The sequence below is a fragment of the Haliaeetus leucocephalus genome, unplaced genomic scaffold (genome assembly GCF_000737465.1).
Source record: "Haliaeetus leucocephalus isolate CR32 unplaced genomic scaffold, Haliaeetus_leucocephalus-4.0 Scaffold555, whole genome shotgun sequence".
Lineage (NCBI taxonomy): Eukaryota > Metazoa > Chordata > Aves > Accipitriformes > Accipitridae > Haliaeetus > Haliaeetus leucocephalus.
In genome coordinates this window covers 8529017-8550120 of record NW_010972991.1, presented here as the reverse complement: position 1 = coordinate 8550120, position 21104 = coordinate 8529017, and the positions used below count along the sequence as shown (strand labels likewise).

Genomic DNA, 21104 nt, shown 5'->3' with positions numbered 1-21104 from the left:
CTGAGTCTGCAAACTTAAAAAGGGATCAAGGGCCAAACTGCTCACTCTACCTCCTCCATCATTGTCTGCACATGAAACAGTAATTTAGTTGATTTCCGAGTGTACAAACACTGCAGCCTTTGCAGCATAAGGGGAGATTTAGAGGAACACAATCGGATATTATATTTAAATAGTTGTAAGTTCTGTTATAAAATAAGTAAAAAACTCTGTTAAGTTTCTTTTTCAATTCTTTCAATTCTTTCAATTCAATTCTTCAATTACATGCAGCAACAGGAGATGAACCAGGAATAAAACATGTTAAAATTAAGCCATGGAAACATTGGGTTTAGTCTGCAAGGAAAATATTCCATAGACAGACTGTTAGGCTTGCAACAAATTCCCCAGCATACACTGAAGAAGCATCTTCATTTGACGCACCTAAATGGAGGTGAAAGCAATTTTACCAAGCAAGTCCTATTTGGTAATCAAGTGGCGTTTTTTCTATGTGAAATTCTCTTGGTCCCCTCGCTGTCACAAGGGTATCCGCTGCATTAACAGTTAGTTGCTGACTTTCAACTTACAGTGGTAAAAAACGATGTAGATAGTTGTTTCTTGGGAGCTGGACTAGACTGATGTCCAAACAGAGGGTGTATATATCACTAACGAGCTGTCACAGTTGATTTCATTTCTATTTGCCACCAGCTGGGCTTTAAGAAAAGGGATATCAGCAGAGTTGCGCTGCATGCAAGTAATGAAAGGATTTGGTTCTGTAACAGACTTGCTCACACAGCAGTGTGAGCCGATGCTGACCGACCTGCAAAGCACATCACACGCTGCCTTCTTTACTGCGAACAACTACAAAAGTCATTTAACAGTTTTTAAAAATAGTTTTTTAAGGAGCAGAACTCTTTTTCTGCATTGCCCAAAAGGCCTCTTATCTGTTTCTTTCTTGAATTTTTCTTCTATATAGTGGTTGTAATAGTGCTGAATATTGGTAACGCAGGAATACACAGTCCAGCCTTCTTCACAGTGGATTCAGCACCAAATAATGGCAAAAGTGCTGTTTCAAGGACCAGTGGGGTCAGCTACTTGGGAAAAAAAAAATAGAAAAAAAATGAATTAAAAAAAAAGAAGAATTATTTCAGAGGCACGGAAGGAATTTGATTTAATCTTTAAAAGATGCTGTCTGAAACTTTAAGACCAGAAGATGTTGTGATTGGTGTGGTCAATACATTGACCACAGCTCCCTGAAGCAAATCTTTCACAGCAAGAAGGAAAGTGTATTAATGCTAGGGAAAAAAAATTATTTCAGCCACAAAAGCTGCACCTCTAGCAAAGCCACAGCCAACCTCAAAGCACTTTTTGCATCAAAGCCAACCTTCTGCAGCTGGAGCTGCGTCTAGGCTAAGCAAAGAGCACCTGACTGTAGTTGGTAATAGCGGTAAATGACCCCTTCAGATGAGACGAGGGTGGAGAGTCTCATGCTGCTGCAGAAATAAGACATTGTGGGCTTGGAGAAGAATTAGATGTCTTCTGAGAAGGAAGACCACTGCTGCTGTTGCTGGTAGGCAGTGCTGTAGTAGGACCCAGGGCAAAGAAGGGGACATGATCCACGAGCATGCATGAAAACTAACAGGGAAATGGGACAAATGAGCAGGGCTGCTGATAGATCAGCTCCGTCTTGCAGATGAATTGTCACGGGAGAAAGTATTGCTGGAAGAGAAAAGCAGCAGGTCCACCTCATCTAGCAGGATGTTTCTCAATGTCTCATTATTTTATACACCTACTTTTTGGCTTCCATGATCAAGAAATCCCAGGGATCACTACTTAGTTGCCAAGCAAAGCAAAACAGAAGCTGGACTGTTCAACAACCATGACAGCAAAACCACAAATTCCTTCTGGATCAACTATCGGCCTCTGAGCGCTGGGGAGAGAGCACCACCTGGGAGCCGACCTCCCCAAGATACTGCTGTCTTCTTCGGGGACGGCAGGCATGGGTCACCTCCCAGCACTTCCACTACTGGCAGTAAACTCATCTTCCCACTGAACAGACTGAGAGATTGACGGAAAAGCTGTAAGTGATGAGAAGAAGTAACAACTTCAGCGTAACCCCCCCCTGATTCCTACTACAGGAAAACAGGAATTTCCATCAGCAGAAATGCATGTGAAAGCTAGAAGTGACCACAGGGTATTAAAATAGCCATGTCTCTGCGTACAACTTAAGCACTAAAGCGCAGCCTCAGCACCTACCAACACTGAGCTGCAGCACCTACAACGTCAGCCCACCACCCAAGGCTCACGCCGTGGCTGTAATTTGCAATTTGCTGCCATACAAGTGACTACACAAGCTGCAGGAGGGAGCAGCTTCAAAAACACCAGCTGAAAATCCTGCTCGTTGATTAACGGCAGGTCAGGCCAGATCAGAGCTGTAAGACTGAAATCCAATTTGCAGACCCGCTGATAAGCGAGGGAAAGCCCAGCACTGAGCACAGGACAACAGCCAGGCAGGAAAAAGGGTCTCGAGGCTGTCACTGGCTCCACACCATAACACGAAGACTGCAGGGACGAGGAGCATGGCAGGAAATTGAAACCCTTGCATATCAACTTTCTTTGTTTGGCAGTTCTCAGGGGTGTTAAAATTGCTGTCAAACATTATTTCGGGGCAGCTTGGGATGTCAGCACTTACATACCTTTACATACAGACACACATAAAACATGATTAACTGTTTGCCTTCCTCTGTCCTGCCCTGTAGCACTAACACAGCTCTTCCATTCCCTTTAATCTGCGACACAATTCTTGGAGCATTTCTCTTTCTCCATCTCTTCAGTGCTTTGATCTTTCTCTTTTTTTGCAAAAATGTTCACTAAGTAAAGTCTCCTGCAGTTTTCACTCTCTTGGTTTTCACTTTGCCTTGTTGGTTGGCTTCTTTCTCCACCACCTTTTCTTAATTTGTTCTCCTCCCTTCCCTCCATGCATTTCTCAAGGCAGTTTCTTCTTCTTGTTCCCCCTCCCCTGATTAATTTCCAGTTCCTTTGCCCTTATTTCTATTCCTCAGCTCAGTCCTCTACAGTTGAAGCTGGCTGGAAAAATCAATATTCTTTGACTTTTTCAAAACTCCCCTAACTGAAGCAGTGGCTGAAAAAAAACCCCAGAACACAACACAAAAACCCACCACCATACCTTCTTTTTCTCCATTAACTCAGTATTTAAATATCTTCACAGAAAAGAAAACTTTGGTTAAAAGTTTGTTAATCAAAAATCCAGCTGAAAGCTTTCTGCCAGCCTCAGTTACTACCACCTCCACACCACACACATCCTTCCTCACCACCCACTCACTATGACATATTTTATTCCTGTCAGATCACATTCGGTCCCGTTCACACATAGACACACACATATACACAAAGTTTTATTTACACTCACATATCTGCATGCATGAATGGACACTTTTTTTGAGTTACCGGTGCAGGAGTTCTGCCCATTCCTATTCGATTTGTGCTGGAGATGGGAAGGACACCAGGAGCTTGCCTGTCGGGCCCAGAAGGGTGAGGAGGGGAGAAAGCCCCATGTCATTACGTCAGGGAAAAGATGTGACTTGTTTTTCAAGAAAATGAAACATGAGTAATCCCAGATTCACCAAGACCTGCATGGATTGAAGGTCCGTCACAACGTGCCATAACTATCCAGTTCTACACTGGTATCTCAAACACCCTGCAGGAAAACTCACGGGTTTCCACTGTTTCCCCAAATCCTGGCACATTCCCCCAGCAATTCACTTCTCAAACTGCTGCCCAGAGACTACAGCAGGTCCTTAGGACATTAGAAAGCTATTTTAACATGATCTAACAGAACAAAAATTAAACCTGAAGTAAATAAAAGTAAATGAACCCCAAAGTTCAACCTAGTTTGTTGAAGTTTTTGTATAAATGAATACCCTTGAGGTTGCTCTGCAGAAAATGGCCTTTGGGTTGTTCGGCAGGGGTTTTTTTCTTCCATAAAGCTTACGGGGTGATTTGACTCAAAAGAGACCAAAATGCACCTCTCTACAGAAGGGACAGTCCTACAGAGGTGTCTGATCTCAGTGGCCTTCCAAGAAGGCTGAGAAGAAACTGAGGCTAAGACATAAGTTCATACAACCCAGAGCAAAACTGATGACCTGTTTGGCTGGTGGGAAGTTTCATAAGTAATGGAAAATAACTATTCCTAATAATGAAAAAAACAAAATAAAAAGTTCATCCATTCTGTCTAGAGGCTTCAGAGCTCCGGCTCCTACAGGGCTGGAAAACTGCCCCTTATCAAGACAGATGACTGCAGCTTCCAAAATGTACCAGCAATTGCAGCGCTGCCCAAAAAGCAGATGATGTAGATGATAGAGGACTGTCAGACAGCCCAGTCTGAACCAGTTATTAATTCTAGCAGTTAATGGTTTGCCCCAAAATTCTGTTATAACAGAAGAAATGCAGTCTCAGGGGTCTCTCATCTGACAACCCTAGCCCTGAACGCATTGACCCCAGCTACCAAGGAGGGTCCCACAGCCATGCAACTCTTAGAGAGGACATGTTAATGTATCAAGGAGGAGGAGGAGGCCTTCTCCATCGCCCAGCCATTCATCCATCCCACCAGCCCACTCCTCTCCCCACAGCCCAACTTCTTCCCTCTCCTGCCCTCAGGGTATTGAAGGAGAAGCTGCAAATGCCTTTTTAGCTATATCACCTAACTTTTCTCAGCTTGAAAAGAGAGAAGAGTAGATAAATCTCAAGTGCCGCCCACTTGTTCATCCCTTCCAGTAAAGAGCAGATTTTGGGGGCAGATTAGCAGTTACACTACTATAAACAAACAAGAACACCACAAGAAACATCCAACTTTACACAAAAGGAGGATTTGGATCCATAGCAGTAAAATAGTTGGGAGCTAAGGTTAAAAACCCACGTTCACCTTGATCTTAAATTCACGACCCTTTGTGGGCCAGGATGTAAAGGGCTTCACAGTGGTAGATCATACTTCTGTAACAGCCTGTGCACACTGCAACAGCATAGCACAACAGGGTGGTTTGAGGATGAGGGGAGAGTTAACCAGAGTTTCACCCTGATTATTGTCATTTTTGTTCTTTTCTGGATTTGAATTGCATCCTTTCAAGTTGCTTTACTTTAATGTTGGATTGTTGATTTCTTCCCTAGTTAACAGTAATCTAAACAGATAATAAACACAGCCCACCAGGAAAAAAAAAGAGTAACAAAAATTCTTGATATAAATCAGGACTTTGACTCTAGCAGGCTCAATGACTTCTTCAAAGAACTTATTGATATTCAAATAGTAAAACATGTCTGTACCGATAATGATAATGAAGTGCTATATGCCTTTCATCCAAGGATCTCAAGCTGTAGCTCACAACAACACTGTGAATTAAGTACGGTCTCTCCATTTCACAGAGATTTTGTCTACAGCCAGAGAGCAGCTCAATAACAGCACAAGGAGCAAGGCACAAATTCCTTGGGGAGGTGTGGAGGGGGATTTTTTTATACTGGTAGTGCGCCCATTATAGTATCTTTACCTTTGCTCTACCCCCCACACATATGAAAGTCCTTTCTCTTTCTTTTGCCCACCTATAACACACAGTAACAGAAAAAAACCCAAGTTTCCTAAACCAAAGGCCAGTCCTGCTAAATCTGTACTGCCCATTAGGAAGGAAAGACTTCCACCTCCCCAGGAAGCCCCACAGAACTGCTGGTGTCCACCCAGGGCTGACACTGCTCCAGCATGCTGCACTGGTGCCAGCACAGTGATGGAAACGGTCCATCACCTCCTTAGTGCTGGGTCCAGGGCTCAGTCTTTGCCCAGCACCTCACCCCATCTGTGCTTCTACCAGTAGAAGCATTATCAAACTACCTCTTAAGAGGCAAGAGGCAAAAACCAAGATAGATGGGACCTATGCTCTGCAAGAGCAGCCATAACTCATTCTCAGTACCATGGTCGCTCTCCACAGCAGTGCCCTGCCCTCTGCGAGCCCCACATCAGGTATGTGACTCGGGGGATCCGCTCCCTCGTCAGTGGGGAAAAAACCCAGGCTGCAAAGCTGAACATCTAAACCATGCTGCTCTTTGAGGAGAATCCAGCCTTTGCTTTGTATACCAGTGGCTGCTCGCGCCTGGCAACATCAAAGTATGGTCCTGTTTACCAAGCAGGAAACAGGCAGGGTGGAGGCATGAGCCAGCCCACACTTTCACCAACGAGACATCCAGACTCTTCTCTACTGCCTAATACTTGCCTCCCTGCCCCCTCCGCCACCCTTAAATTACACCAGCATGAGCTTGAAGAGGTGCAGGAGCTAAATGTCCTTCATTCCTCAATAGACTAGACTAGGCTAGGCTAGGCTAGACTAGAATAGTTCAGCTGGAAAGGACCTACAGTGATCATCTGGTCCAACTGCCTGACCAGCTCAGGGCTGACCAAGTTAAAGCATGTTATTAAGGGCATTGTCCAAATACCTCTCAAACACTGACAGGCTTGGGGCATCGACCACCTCTCCAGGAAGCCTGTTCCAGTGTTCGATCACCCACCTGGTACAGAAATGCTTCCTCATGTCCCGTCTGAACATACCAAGTCTTGTAGTCCTTTTAAAGAAAAATAGTTGTGCTTTGGATCAGCAGTGAAACTGGGAGTGCTGGCAGGTCCCAAACTACACACGGTCATCTGTCATAGACTTTTACTGAAAAGGCATGGAGTTTCTACTGGTACTCCAGACATCACCTATATAAATAATCGATCAGCCTCACAGCTAAAACTGCATCAGAAAAACATTCAGGAAGTCCATTTTTGGGTAGTCTGTCCTATACTGGCGTCATAGATCCCTGACTTCTACTTAAATAGGTTTGTCTCTCTGTTTCATCTTCACGGTCTTCTGCTAACTTCCTACGTTTGTTATCAGCATTCATGTCTTGAGTTTTTTGGTGCAAGGACTAGTTTTTACTATGCCATATTAAATCTGGTTGAAACTCAGGTTTTGTTTTAAAGAAGTTTCAACTTTTGTTTTCATGCGTTATTGTAACAGAAGTAAATACATCCAAATTCACTAGAATTGTTTTATATTTAAGATTTTGAAATGCCATTTCAGCATCACACAGGGATACTTCATGCTTACATAAATTACATGCTTATACACCCACTACAATTCAAAATGTTAAATCTCACTGACCCCGTTACTGTGCATTACTGATATGTTATTAAATAATGTAAGAAAATTTTTTTTTAAAGAATACGTGAAAAAGGAACCAGTTTGGGGAGTGACAGCTTTGCAATAAATCTTGCAAATACTTCTTTCAGTGAATCAGTACTTCCCAATGCAAAAAAAAAAAAAAAAAACAAAAACAAAGTAATGAAGCAGCTTACAGCTATAGCTGCCTTTGGAGTAAACAGGTCTCAGTCTGTGTTGCACCTCCCTGTTGTCCTGGGAAGCTCAGGTAATTCCCAGATGCAGCTCAGTGCTCAGAGCCCAGAATGAATGGATACCAGCCAGTTCCTCTGGCACCTTTAAACTGTACCTGCTCAATTTTACCTTCTGATTGTAATTCTCAGTCCAACCCTGAAATGGACAACAGATAAGGAAAATTCCTTATCTGTTTCTCCGCGTGTCCTTGGTGTGAAGTCTATGAACTATACCTATACTCGCTGCGGCACTGCCACTCTGAGCAGCTGTCAGCTGGCACCACGCTGCTGGGAACGTGTCTTGGCTCATTTTTCCTAGCTTCAAAACCAAAGCAAACTTTTCCCATTAGAGGGCCAAATCCTGCCAATGAGTAACTCAGTCCTTAAGATTGGATCCCTGCTGAAGTTCCGTGTAAGGATCACAGTGCTCTGGACTCCTGCCACTGGAAAAACGTGATCTGTGCACACTAAGTGCTGGCAGGATCAGGCCCACACCTTCTGGGTTTGGCTGAATGAAGTGCAAGCAGGATTTTAGGGTGATTTAAAAAGCAGACGAGAAAACCTCTTCAGTCCATGCACCACAGCCTTATTCCTCCAGGGAAGTCGTGTCTCCTGTGCTATGTACAGAAGTACCTTTGTACTATGTTCCAAGACTTTAAAAGCACCAACAGAACAAATTTCACCTCAGAGGCCTATTTCTTTTTTTTTTCTTCCTATTCCTTAATATCATCACCAGAAATTGATGAAAAGCTTTTTATACTCCAGTAAGATTTACTGCTTATTGGTATTACTAGCTGTGACCATTCAGACATGTTCCTTCATTGGGACGGGATGCTCCCTCGTGAGGCCTGACATTAACCTTTTAGTGCTGCCACCAAGAAGGACTCTTATCAGTAAAAATGCAGGCAAACAACAGATTTTAGTAATTATTTTAACCTAGTTTCTTCCAGCCTAAAATGTAACAATAGCCCCTGTGTCTAGAGGAGAATGACATAGATGCCACTAAGATGCTCTGCATCTTTTCTCCTGTTGCTGTGTTTGTACTATTAAAAATATTTTCCAACACACTACATTTGGCATTGGTTTGTATTAAGGATCTTCTCCTTGGTATCTTGCAGCTTTTTTAATCAGGTGACAGACAAGACAATTCCCTACCTCCTTAAGAGTGAACCCACAGGCAGGTTAGGTGAAAGAGACAACTGAGAACTGCTGGCTCTAAAAGCACCAAACTTCACTCCTGCTCTGAAATAACAGGCTCACCAAACCATTCAAGAGTAGACACAGAGTTAAGTATCTCTTAAGTGGGACCAGTCTTCAAGGAGAAGCAGAAATCCTATGCAGGGCTACCAGCTCTAGTGGGAAAACCATATGTGTAACTTCCTCCATTCCCATTAAAACCACATTTCACCCCAGCTTTCTAAGAACTGGAGGTGACTCAGTGCCAACAAGCAGGTATTTCCTTCTGGGCCCTTTAACATAGGTATCTTCTCATGCTGAACATAAATCCAGTTCAGCCTGGTCCCACAACCCTGCTATGACATGATCTCCAGCCAGCACTGGAGAAGTATCTGCACTGGAAAACTCATGCTTTCTACATCCATGCTTGGTCTTAGATGAAAATTAGCTCAGCTATAGTCCAAAGGAGCCCCTTTATAGCCAGCATATGCTTTGGCAGCCTGCCAGCAGTGCTCTCCTAAAGCCATCCAGCAAAGTGACACCATCAGTTATTAGATCTATGTGTGTCAGGTCACTAGGTTATGAAACGGAAGTGTCACAAGCATGTAAGGACATGGTTTGGGCTCTGCTGTGAAGGAAGATCAAATTATTTTTGTGGAATCAGATTACTATCTTGGGATATATTCCAGTGGGAAAGGGTCACTGCATTGTAATAGCATTTCTACTGGGCAATATCAGTTCCAGTATTCCGAATAGTTAAAACCCCCTGAAATAAGTAAAAATGCGAATCAATGGGATGCCACTATTCCACTGCAGCTAGCACGACTGTGAGGTGCTGTGTGCTCGGATGGAAAAATCCAGCTTAAGCTGTACACTGCACCGTGTTGGACTACAGTAACAATCAGAGTCACTCTTTCCACAGGAAATGACAGCAACACAAAATGAAAACCATGATAATAAGCAATATGACTCTCCCACATGTTACTTCCTAGTAACACCTAAGAACACACACACTTGTAGGACGCTTCAAAAAAGTCAGCTCCGTTGCAGAACTATCATGAGCAATGAGTGTGTGTCCCTCTGAATCAGTCCTCCTGGCCTTCAAACAAAACTGAGGACCAGGAGAGTGACAGAAGCTGAGAACTACGATACAATCAAAAAAAAGAGAAAAATGTTGAAAGAACGAAGCCAACCTGTAAAGCATCATTACATTGTGCTGATTGAAACAATGCGACCTGCATGGGTATTTTTAAAATACACTCCATGGCAGAGAGAACGACAAACTCTCAGGCTAGCGATACAGCCGTCAAACCTCAACATCTTAAACTATACAGATATATGTGAAAAAAAAGTGGCCGATACCAATAACCACCTTGATTTAAACTTGAGAAAGACTGCTAGGGTAATTCCTGTTCTACAGTTGCACTTCTGTAGTGGTCAGTTATCACTGACTATGGTAGTAACCACTTGGTGGGAGCAATACTAAAAACCAAAGCATAGGGAGCATAGCATAACACCCTTAAAAGAAAGTCAGACAAATATAAAAAAGAAAGAAGGAAAATTACACAGAAACCGATAAAGTTTCTGAATTGCAATGCAAGAGATTACAGGGGAAGCCATCCCCCGCAAACCCCCTTCTCTCCCCTCTTCTCCTTATCCTTCTCTGCAAAGGAAAATGTTAACTTTTTTTTATGCCTATACGTAAGCGCTGAGAATCAAAGGCATTATACCCAGCTTCTGGGCAAGCCAGCACACTGCAGAAAAACAAAACGGCCATTATTTGGATGGAAGAAGCAGTCTGTGTTACTGACTTGACTGGTCCCTTTTTTATTAGCAGCTGTTAGAGCAGGGATCAGAGAGCGTGCTGGTGTGGTGCAGCTGTTCCACATACGTTATAAATAAGGGCTGTTAAAAGCTCATCCTATTTTTAACGCTATGAAAAAAACCCAAGAAGTCATAGAAATTCCCCATTAATGCCTTGTAAATGGAACTTTTCTCCTATTCTTGACTTTAATGCCCAGAACTGAATGGACAAAAAAGGCCATTCTTAAAATAATATTCATTAAAAAAGAAAAGAAAATGCAGTTTAGTGGAATTGGATTAAGCCAGCCCAGAAGATGTAACCAATTAGTGTGTACAGTGTCTTTTCCTTCAAAAGCAGACACTTAATCAGGATGAAAACAAACCCCTGAGATTCTATTTCTACTAAAAATGTTGGATTACTGCACTGAAGAGTTTCTCCAGCACAACCCAAAAGCTGAATCCAGCACCTCACGGCTCAGACACCACCACCCACCCTTCCCAAATGGGTGATTGCTTGCCCCTCACCGGGTGGCCGTGTGTGGCCAGAGCCCATTGCCAGCTCTTGCTCACCAAACCCAATGCTGAAAAGGTCAACGACAATTCAACGCAAAGGCAAAAATGCAGCCCCGGGCAAATCCCCCGCTCACCTGTTTTCGGGGTCTGACACCGTCATGTTGCGCGTCACATAGCACATCTTGAGCGGTATTGTCTTCTTGTCTCTGTGGATGGAGAGCGAAAGCTGCGACAGGGGGTCGGCAGAGGCACAACCCAAGCGGGGAGATTCGGGGGGAGGCGTCTCCCACCCAATTTCTGAAACAGGAGAGCCTTTCTTCACATAGGGGGTGGCTTCTCTCATGTACTTCACTATGGAAAAGAAAAAATAAAAGAAAAAGGAAAGCAGTAAGTAAATGGATACTCAGTAGTTGCATCCCACGTGAGTTTTTTGAACTGGGATCAACCCCCAGCACTGGCTATTGTCTCTACTTGTCCAGCATCACAGCATTGGAAGGTGCACAAATACAGAAGATGGAGATCTGACTGCTGCCAATCTCAGTACGGTGCAATGAGTAAAACGAGGAAAAAGAACAGAATAGGTGAAATAAAAACATATAGCTAGTGTAAGGCCAGCAGAGCCATCCGACCTCTCCTTGACAGGCTATAAGTCCTTGTGCGGCAATTCCTATGTACAGAAGCCGTGAGCTGACTGAGGTATAAGGAAGTTTTTAAGAAAGACATTCAACCAAGTGACAGTGAATCTATTATTCCCCTATCTAAAATGTTCCAGCGATACTCCCAGTGCTGCAAACTCACATCTTGCTTCTGGTTCACGCTTGTCAGTGTCCCGCCACTGATCTTGACAGCTATTTCTCCTTGCTGGGAAGCAGTTTTAGCTGATCTACTTGTACATATATATATGGAGTAAACAAAAACTAATTCACCTCTTAGCCTTCTCTTGGGGAGATAAAATTGAGTTTGAGCCTTTCATGAGAGTGGCGGTGTCAGATTAGATCTCTTCTCAGCCTCTTCCAAGGCTTTTTTTCAGTATGAATAGGAAAAGTGAATGTAGGATTCCCAAATGATCTTAATGTATGCAAAAATCAGTACCTCTTTTACACTCGTATTTCATAATTCCCCTCTTTATGCAGGCAAATATTGCAACATTTTCCCTGTTTTCAAATTCTTTTGGCAGTTCAAGATCACTGTTGCTTTTACTTCTCATGTGCTTGGCAAATCTGCCAGCCAGTGTCCTTCTTCACAAACCTGACAGAGCTCAACCAAGAAAAGACCTCACATTTAAGCACCCTGGTTAAACGTATATATCCAATGTACACAGCTGTGGCTGCCTAACTGGCTCTTGCCACTTGATTGTACCCATGACTCAAACAGCGATGACATGAACTGAAAGGGCAGGAGCACTGTGAACTTATTTGGGGAAGTTATTAAAATGCTGTGAGAGAAGATTTGAAGGAAATGGTGCATATCATCGTGTTAGCTTGGCTGAAGAAGCTGGGTATGACTGAGTAATGAAAAGATGGGTAAATTACAAAAGGGCATTGTGGTGAAGGAGGTTAAATTAGGGAAAGCAGACTGAAGTTTTTAAGTTCAACGTGAAAGCAATGCAAGTATTCAGAGGAGTGGAGAAGAACAACCATGTATCTGTCAAAACCAAAGATAAGGTGCGTAATTTTAGCAGCAATATTTTCAAGTCACTTCATAGCAGCTTTACCAAGCGCAATACCTGTGCAAAACTGGACTCCAGGCTCTGTGAGCATCTATTGCCACGTTTTCTCTAAAACACCTTAGTGCACATCGTGCCATTCCTCTTTTCTTTTTTAAAAAACTGTTAACTTCAATTATAAGGACTTCTGTGTTTAGGTATTTTACAGGATATTCCTCTGTGAGAAGGATCATTTGTGATTTATCAGAAATGCTGTCCTACCCAACACTGCTGTTTTGATTTCTTTGCCCCATATTATTCCAAGTAATTTTTGAAATTAATTTCTTTCCTGCTCAGGGAAGAGCTGGCATGGGATTCTACCAGGTTTCCAGAAACTATTTAAGGCAAAAGGTGTTGAGACTGATTTTTTGGTCTTTTTGTAGACACCTACCTGGAGTCCATTATCTAAAAACCTGTGTCACCTAACTCTCAAAATCAGTGCTCATCCTTGGGTACTCCATAATTGACCTGATTTTCAAAGGTGCTGAAAATAAGCAGTTTTAGCCAGTGTCATACAGATACTGGTTTTAGCAGTTGGCATCTCAGTTTGGATGTCCTCATAGCCTTTGGGAAACAGAGAGACTAAACACATACAGATGTGGTGAATCTATCTATTCCTGTTTACACTGAGCAAATATGACTTTGTCATTAACGTAGATGGGAGGAACAACTAAAGCTGTAAAAATCATGTTTGACTGCAAACAAAATTTTGTTCCTTTTAAAATTAGAGCTTATCAATTAATCTGTTGAAAAAAGTAATCCAGTCAGCTTTTGAACTCTGTTACAGTGACATGCCAGCAAATGTGATGCTAAATAAAGGTCCAGGTCTCAAAAGTGTAGCTATTATTTCATCTGTGCGATTTTCATCCTTTTTCAGCTGCAGCTATAGGCATTCAACCTAAGCATCTTTTAATTAAGGAAAGGAGAGAGGGGCAGGGGGGAGGAAGGAAGCTGAAGTGAAAAATTTGGCTCTAAACTTAAGCAGGAACACAAAATGTGAATTTAATTCCCCAGAGGCAGGGACAGAAGAAAAGAGCTGTCCCTTCCATGTGCCAAGAAGCCAAGTTTCCATGTGATGCACTGGTGAATTCATGGCAGGCAGCTGCACTGTTTCAGAAACTCCTGTGAAAGAGGAAGCAGGAGCAAGAGGAGAGAGCAGAAACACAACCCTCTTTCCACAAACTGAGTCTCAAAAACAACAAAAGCCAAGAAAATTACCTCGTGGAAAAATGTCCTATGAAAATTCCTGCCAACTTCTGAACTCCCAGACATCTAGTTTCTACGAACTCTCAACAGGAGATGGTTGCTCAGCCCCAGAGACTTACATAAATAAAGACTCATTAATATACTGGTAAACTGCTGAACACCATCTTCCTATAAAATTCTACAGGAGAATTAAAAAATAGAGTGAATACAGGTTTCTGTGAAAAAAACCCCCAGATTTTTGTAGTTTTCTACTAATTACTTCCCACTTCCCACTAAATACAAGCACTAGATTCATTGCTGAATTCTGCTGGGTTTTACAAACCAGACTTTATGGCTCTTGCATATTCAAATGTGTTTCATATTTTAAAAGCCCCCAAATGGACACATATAAATGTATAAATGGAATATGGGAGTGGAACAGGTGGCAGAAATTGATCCATTTATATATTTTTTTGTATTATTTAAATTTCAGAGCCACTGTTTTCCATTCACCCCATCAACATCCGTAATTCTGTGTCCATAACCAAAGTCCAGTTTATGAATTTAGCTGAGAAAAGGCACACGCTGTTCAGATGACTCGTAAGTTTTATCAGCAATTATTTCCTATTTACCTCTAAACTCTGGATGCAAATACTGCAGAACACTCTGTTTTATACCAATGCACCAGTAATCCTACTACACACACAGCAATTAATGGTGACCCCACACGTGTCTACATTTTGCAGTCTGTCCATTAACCAGTTCTTAATCCACAAAGTAGAAAACAAGTTGATACCAGTATGTATTACAGGCATATTCCTATTCCACCCTGCACTATCTGAGAATCTTGGATGCAGCACGGTTAATGTATAACTGAAGTTATACAATTCACTTCCATCATCAAGTTTTAAAACCAGAAGAAATACGATACAGACTATTGGATGTTAAAGTAATAATGTGGATAATATTCTGTTTTCAGATCATTACACTCAAGAGCTAGACTTCCCTTTGGATACAGTAGCACAAATTCAGGTACTGACTGAAAAAGAAAGCGGCTACAGAGAACACTGTTTTTATATATTGCAAATGAAACTACCTAATGAATTAAAACCCCAAAACATTTAATAAAATTAAATAAGGCATGCCATTGTATAACAACTCTGAGTTATGTGTAACTATTTCCATAGGCATGTATATATATATACATGCCTTCAGAACAGATACGTATGTCTAAAAGGTATACAAATATTAAATATATCTTTATATAAAAATGCTACATCCTTTAAGACCACCAGAATGTACTCTGCAAATACAAAAAACAATATGCAGGGACTGAGAAAAAATTCTAATGGTTTCATTATTATAACTCAATTTACTGAAAGACTGTAATTTCAGTCGAGAGTTGTCTAAACTCATCCATTTGATGCTATAAGTCAACCTCAGAGATCCTTATATTCGGTACTAATTAATGATCCGTACCCTTTTGGTGCACCACTAATAAGAAACTGCGGTCAAGCAATTAAAATTCCAATCTCCGGAGCACCCCTCCCCACAAAGAGAAGAGGAAGGGAAGTGGCAATCAAGTGAATTAATCCACTGATACACATTGAAATATTTTGCATTTATTTTTTGATCTGCAAGACAGGCAATGTAGCTTCCAAAAAAGCACTTCATTTATACACACTTCTGCCAAGTCCCAAGTCTCCACAATTAATCCTTTGTTACTGTTCACAGATGACTTCTTTGGGAGGAAGAAGCAGGCTTTTAATGAGAGCAATACTACGGACCAACTTGGTCAGGTTTTTGGCCAGATGCAGTTCTGAGGAACTGGAACTCTTCTGACACATTCAAACTGTTTCCTAGGAGGGAAGACAAAGACCACTGAAGAGAAGCCAGCACTCCTGAGTAAAGCTCTTTCGTTACTACAGGAACAGGATGTATAGGTTTACAATATGAAAGCAAAAGAAAAACATACCCAAATCTGCTCGAAGAAAGATGATCAAGGAATTCCCCTTTGCAGGGGAAAAGCACAAAGTCTCCTCTTTAGGCATTCGTTCTCTCCTAAGTAAATACTCAGAGACAACTACCAAAATTAAGTAGAAAACATCACCCAGAAACCTCTTGAGGCTATTTTCAAAGGATGCACTAATGTTACTGATACCTATACCCAAAAAAGATAGGTTTTCCAAAGTTCCCATAAATCCCCCTTCACCTGGTCTGCTTCCTGCCAGGGTGAAAGATGGCCCAGAGAAGAGGAGCTAGGCCAGTCCTCCACCATATTTAAGACTTTTTAAGACTGCACGCAGGGATCAGCCTTTGGAGTCACTCAAGCCCACAAATTGAACGTGATGAGATCAATTGCTTTTATCAGCTTAGTCAGTATGAAGGGGCTGTTTGACTCGTCTGTGCTGAAGCAAGTACACCAGACCACCTGCAAGAGTATTGCGGGCAGCATGGCATACAAAAACTTTTCTTGCAAAAATGATTCTTGGTTGGTTTGAGAAGAGCTGCTAATGCAGAACTAGAGGAGGGCCCAACCTGCTGGTAGGCCGTTCCCACCTGGAAAGGAGGAAACAAAAGAAGACAAACACTTCTGAGATTGTAGATAGCACCACTACAAGTCCAAGTTAACAACTCAGAGCCATCTAACAGCTGCTGAAGTGACACTGTCCCAAGGAAAAAAAAGTGGACGGTAGCAAAACCTAGAAGTAAACACTGCGGGTATGTGGCCTTCAGAAGGGCAGATCAGCCAAGCAAGTCAACCACTCAGCACGGTTCTGTCGTTTTGCTTGATGAAACATTAAAACACAGAATTTGCAGTTTAGGTAAGGCACAAACCAAAATGCCCCAAATGGTTTCAAAGCTAGTTGTAACTGAAAGGAGAAGTCTTGCCATAAAATTTATAAACTGTGCCCAAGTAATGTCAACATAAATGCAGAGTATTTTAAGCTATTGTCAATGGAACTGACATTAACAGAGCTGGAGGAAGGTCGACTGTATTAAAATAAATTCAGTATCATGATACCAGAATTTGCCTGCTAGGTTTTATGTTAGAGATCAAAGTTCCACTAAACTCAAGCAAACCGCATGCCCTACAGTGAAGACGTGTATAAAAATGAGATGAGAATCTGTCCAGCTGCTGCTGCCATCATCAAAACTAAGACCCAAATGCTTCAAGAAAAGGGTTTATGAATCAGATCATCTATGAAGATGTGTCGCATGACCCTTTCAACAGCTTTAATATGGGCATAAACCAAAAACCAGTCAACAATCCTGCTTGTGAGTGTTTCCACTCCACTTCCTACAGAAACATCTGTTACTACATTCAGACAAGTAACATCCATTAACATCATCTGCTTTCCCCTGTGCTGAAAGGGATTTGAAATAGTAAACCTCTTGATCTGCCAAGAGCATCAGTTCTCTGCCTCTCGGAGATGATACAAATTAGTTAAAATAAACACCTTGTGAGAATACAAATCCCCTCTATGCTTTGGCCATTTCTCATACTATAGGGAGACTAAGCTGAATTTACCATTTTCTGCTGTTTTTAAATCAATTGAGCTGAATTCAGTGTATGTTGCTTCATCCCTTAAAGACACAGGCTTGGACCTAAATTGTAAGAAAGAGGCTGTTTTTAAAATCCTTTTAAAAATACATTCAATGTACACACTTACTATACTTTTTATAAGGAAGACATGAATGAGCGTTTTGAAAGAGTGATTTCAGAAAGATCCAGGAGACAATCGTGCCTTTAAGATAAAGTTTACCTGAAGGGAGAGTGTTAGCAATGGGTGCCAAAAGGCTGCTGGTAAGCAACCAAGCTTCAAGCTCAAGCTTTCAGTGGGCTGCAAACAGGACCTTGAAAAAGATCAACAACTGCATTTTAAAAATATGAAGAATACTTCACAGTGTCCCTTTAAATTAGCAGCTGCTTTTATAAAAGAGGTGGAGCAATGTTAAGCAGTGCTGTAAGCACCATCACACACTTGCACCCCAAAAATGAAGGCAGTTCCTCTTCAAAGCACCTTGCAATCAGCAATTTTGCATGGTTAAGAGAATTTCTTTGTCAATAAGGTAAGAAGAATTGTGGTCCAGACAGCAGACTGAGGGATCAGCATGTCCAGGCCCCCATCATATAGGAGAAAACAGGAGAAAATGGGCTGCTCTCAGAAAGCCATGCAAGGCTGCAGCCTGTGAAACCTCATGGTTTTGATAACCCAAATAGGGCACACTGAGCAGCCACACTGTGTTATCCATAGCAGGTCTCAAAAAACCTAACTTGCCACCAGAGATGTCTTAGAAGTCAAGAAACTGTAGGAGGAAACTCAGCGTTAAGTCTTGGCAGGAGCTGTGGGCAGCCCCTGCGGATGCCTTCTCCTTCCCACCTGCACCAGGGACCTCCCTTTTCCACTGATGTCAGCACTTGTGGACCTGGAGATTACATTGCCAGGCCATCCCATGCCTCTGTGTAACACCAAAAATTCTTCAGAGAGTTACTTTTCCTCGGTTTCCTTTCCTGAGACATTGGCTATGATGTGGGCTGATTCAGCCACTGATTCCCGAGGCCTGATGTTCCCCTTTAGTAAATAAACACTTCTTCAACCCTTTCTGAGTTTCCTCAGAGCAAATGTTTCTGGGGAGTGAGGGCTTTAAATGACTTCTTATCTTAGGTAGCATATCAATTTTGTCAACTGCAAAACCTAGTAAGTATTAATCCATTTTCATTCCTCCACAAAGCCACGGTTTTATACTCCGCATAGAGCAAGCATGAGCAAAGCACACAACTTACTCCCCTCCAGTCTGTATTAGACAGCCTGGAAGCTTCGCGTGCAGTTAGCATTTCCCACCCACTTCTGCCTGATGTCGCTTGGAGCTGGTCGCTGCTAAGCATCCCCTTTCAGCTCCTTGATGAGTTACATTACAAGGTTCTAATAATAAAGTCCACGTTTGAGGCTAACAGCACACGCGTTCAAGGAAGCAGGACCAGTTTCAATGCCGGGGTGAGATTTTTGTGTTTCTGTTCAAAACAGATTAACGGAAACTAAACAGACACAAAATTGTGTCACACACAATCACAGTGAAACCTGAGGCTAGATCACTAGCCTGGTTCAAAGCTCTAAATATGTGACACTTGCTAGCACTGAGCTGATGGAATGATCAAAAATAGTCACAGGTTGTCGGTAATCTGGTACACAAAAATTTCAAACTGGTAAATTAATAATAAACTAAAGACAGTCTCTTTACAGCTGATGTTGCTCGATACTTCCCATTATAATTCCTATTACTCATACCTACTACACTGAATGTGTTCCAGTTTCCTTCAAGTGATTTAGTTTATTTTAAACTTCAAAGTTTCTGTTTCAATAAATTGGATCTATTCAGTTCTGGTTTTTGACATGTCACTAATGATAAATGCATGAATTCTAGTGGCAAGATCCCATAAGCTATTCATCTGTCTTCCAAAAACTTTACATACTTCCCCGTATGCAGACGTATCTCTCTCTTCATAATGTGAAAAACAAATTTTAGCTTGTAAATATTCTGTAAACCCCAGAAGTACAGTGTTTGGTTTAAAAGGAGATGCTTATAGCTTATCTAGAAGGAGACACTGATGCTATCTTGAAGAGCTTGTACTCAAAAGAAACACTACTCTGTGGAGAACAGGGAGCAGCTACATTGCACAAGTGTCCCTTATCTAATAAACTAAAAATTGAAAAAGACTACTGTCAAAACCTGCAAGCAGTAGCTACATAACTTACTACATTTGTATGTAAAATGTGACACAGCTCATTTGCTACATTGTTATGTGACATTATGAACTATACAATTAGAACTATGCAAATCTTTCATAATGGAAGTGGAAAACATCTGAAACAGGCAATTTGGGAGCTGAACATGGAAAATAGCAGTCACATTTTGAGAAAAAGCTTTGTGGGACCTCTGAGTCACTCATTGATAATCAAACTGGATCTTCTGCTTGTCTCCAAGGCAGAATGCTTCCTAAGTTAAAAAAATTTTTAAAAAGAGGTCTTAGTCACATGATATTAGGACTAGGTCATCATACGCCTTGTAACTCTACTCAAAAGTACAACAGAAAAATGTGGCTTCATGTAAAGCAGGGAAGTGGAACAAAATACATTTCTTCAGTGGACCCGCAGTACTCCGATTCCTAAAGACCACCTCCTACCCAATACTGACATACTATATTTTAAAATCTCTTATCTAAATCTCAGGAATAAGTTGATTCAGAATTTCTCATGCACTGCTCATGCTTGTTGTTTTCCCCCTCTCTGTTAGTATTTATAGATCCTTCTCCAATCACCCACATGCTCAGATGGAATTCAAGGTGTCTGGCATCGCCAGCATGCTGTAATTTTCTATTTACATGAGTAATCTCAAGTGTCAGAACAAATATTTCAACCACTAGTGATTATGTGAAAAATACATAAGGGCATTACGGTTTTAGAGCATGCTGTTATTTCAGCAGTCACACAAATCTTTAAGTATTACAGAATAGACTGAAAATGGCACTCACTGAGGGAAATTATTACGCTGTGTGTGATTGTACCTGTTTTACAGATGGCTAAACCGACACAGGCAAGTTAAAATGCCTTCCTCAAAGTCATGCAGTAAGTCAGTGACAGAGTTCTCAGCACTAAACTTAATTTCTGCCTCTTTAGGACTTTTCATTTTTAAGCAACCTGAAGGGATCCCAGTGCCAGTGAAAATCGGATTCACAATGCCTACAGTCCTCTCCCTATGGGAAGACCTTGAAGACCTTCCAAGATCCCCCAGCATTTACTTCGAAGAGCAGGGCTTCAATCACTTGCAAAATTTCAAAGTTCATCATTTTCATTCTTTACTGGACACCACTAAGAGCTTTGAAAATGAGCAAACTCAGGGCACTCATTCAGCTAAGAACTTGCCCTATCTCCTGTGGCCTGGCTACCCATTGAAAGCTATCAGATCACCATACAAGTCCTTATTTTTAGGAATCCTTTAATTTGCAACCTTACCAACAGGAGAGACCAATGGCCATATCCAGGACAACCAAGTGCCAGTGATTATTAATGCTTATATCTATATGCATACAGTTACATAAATACAGATAGATAGATAAGTATAATATGAACACTATTGAAGTTCAGTGACTTGGACTGAAAATTCCTATAAATGCCCATGTGCCTGCCTACGTCTCTCTCCTTTTCTCATTTAAACTGGGAATAACAAAGTTTGGTAAATTTGGAGAAGCAGCCAGTCAGTTCTACCCTGCGAGCCCACAGGAATCACTTCGCTCCATCAAAAAGTACCATCTCTGGG

General features: G+C 41.7%; 1 protein-coding gene across 1 annotated transcript in view; it reads right to left on the bottom strand.

Annotated features, from left to right (window-relative positions):
- SNTB1 (syntrophin, beta 1 (dystrophin-associated protein A1, 59kDa, basic component 1)) overlaps positions 1 to 21104 on the bottom strand; it is a 116230-nt gene that overhangs the window by 45374 nt on the left and 49752 nt on the right. The window contains exon 2 of the mRNA XM_010576962.1: positions 11029 to 11245. Coding sequence (XP_010575264.1) covers positions 11029 to 11245 — 217 coding nt within the window. The remainder of the gene's footprint in view (positions 1 to 11028; positions 11246 to 21104) is intronic.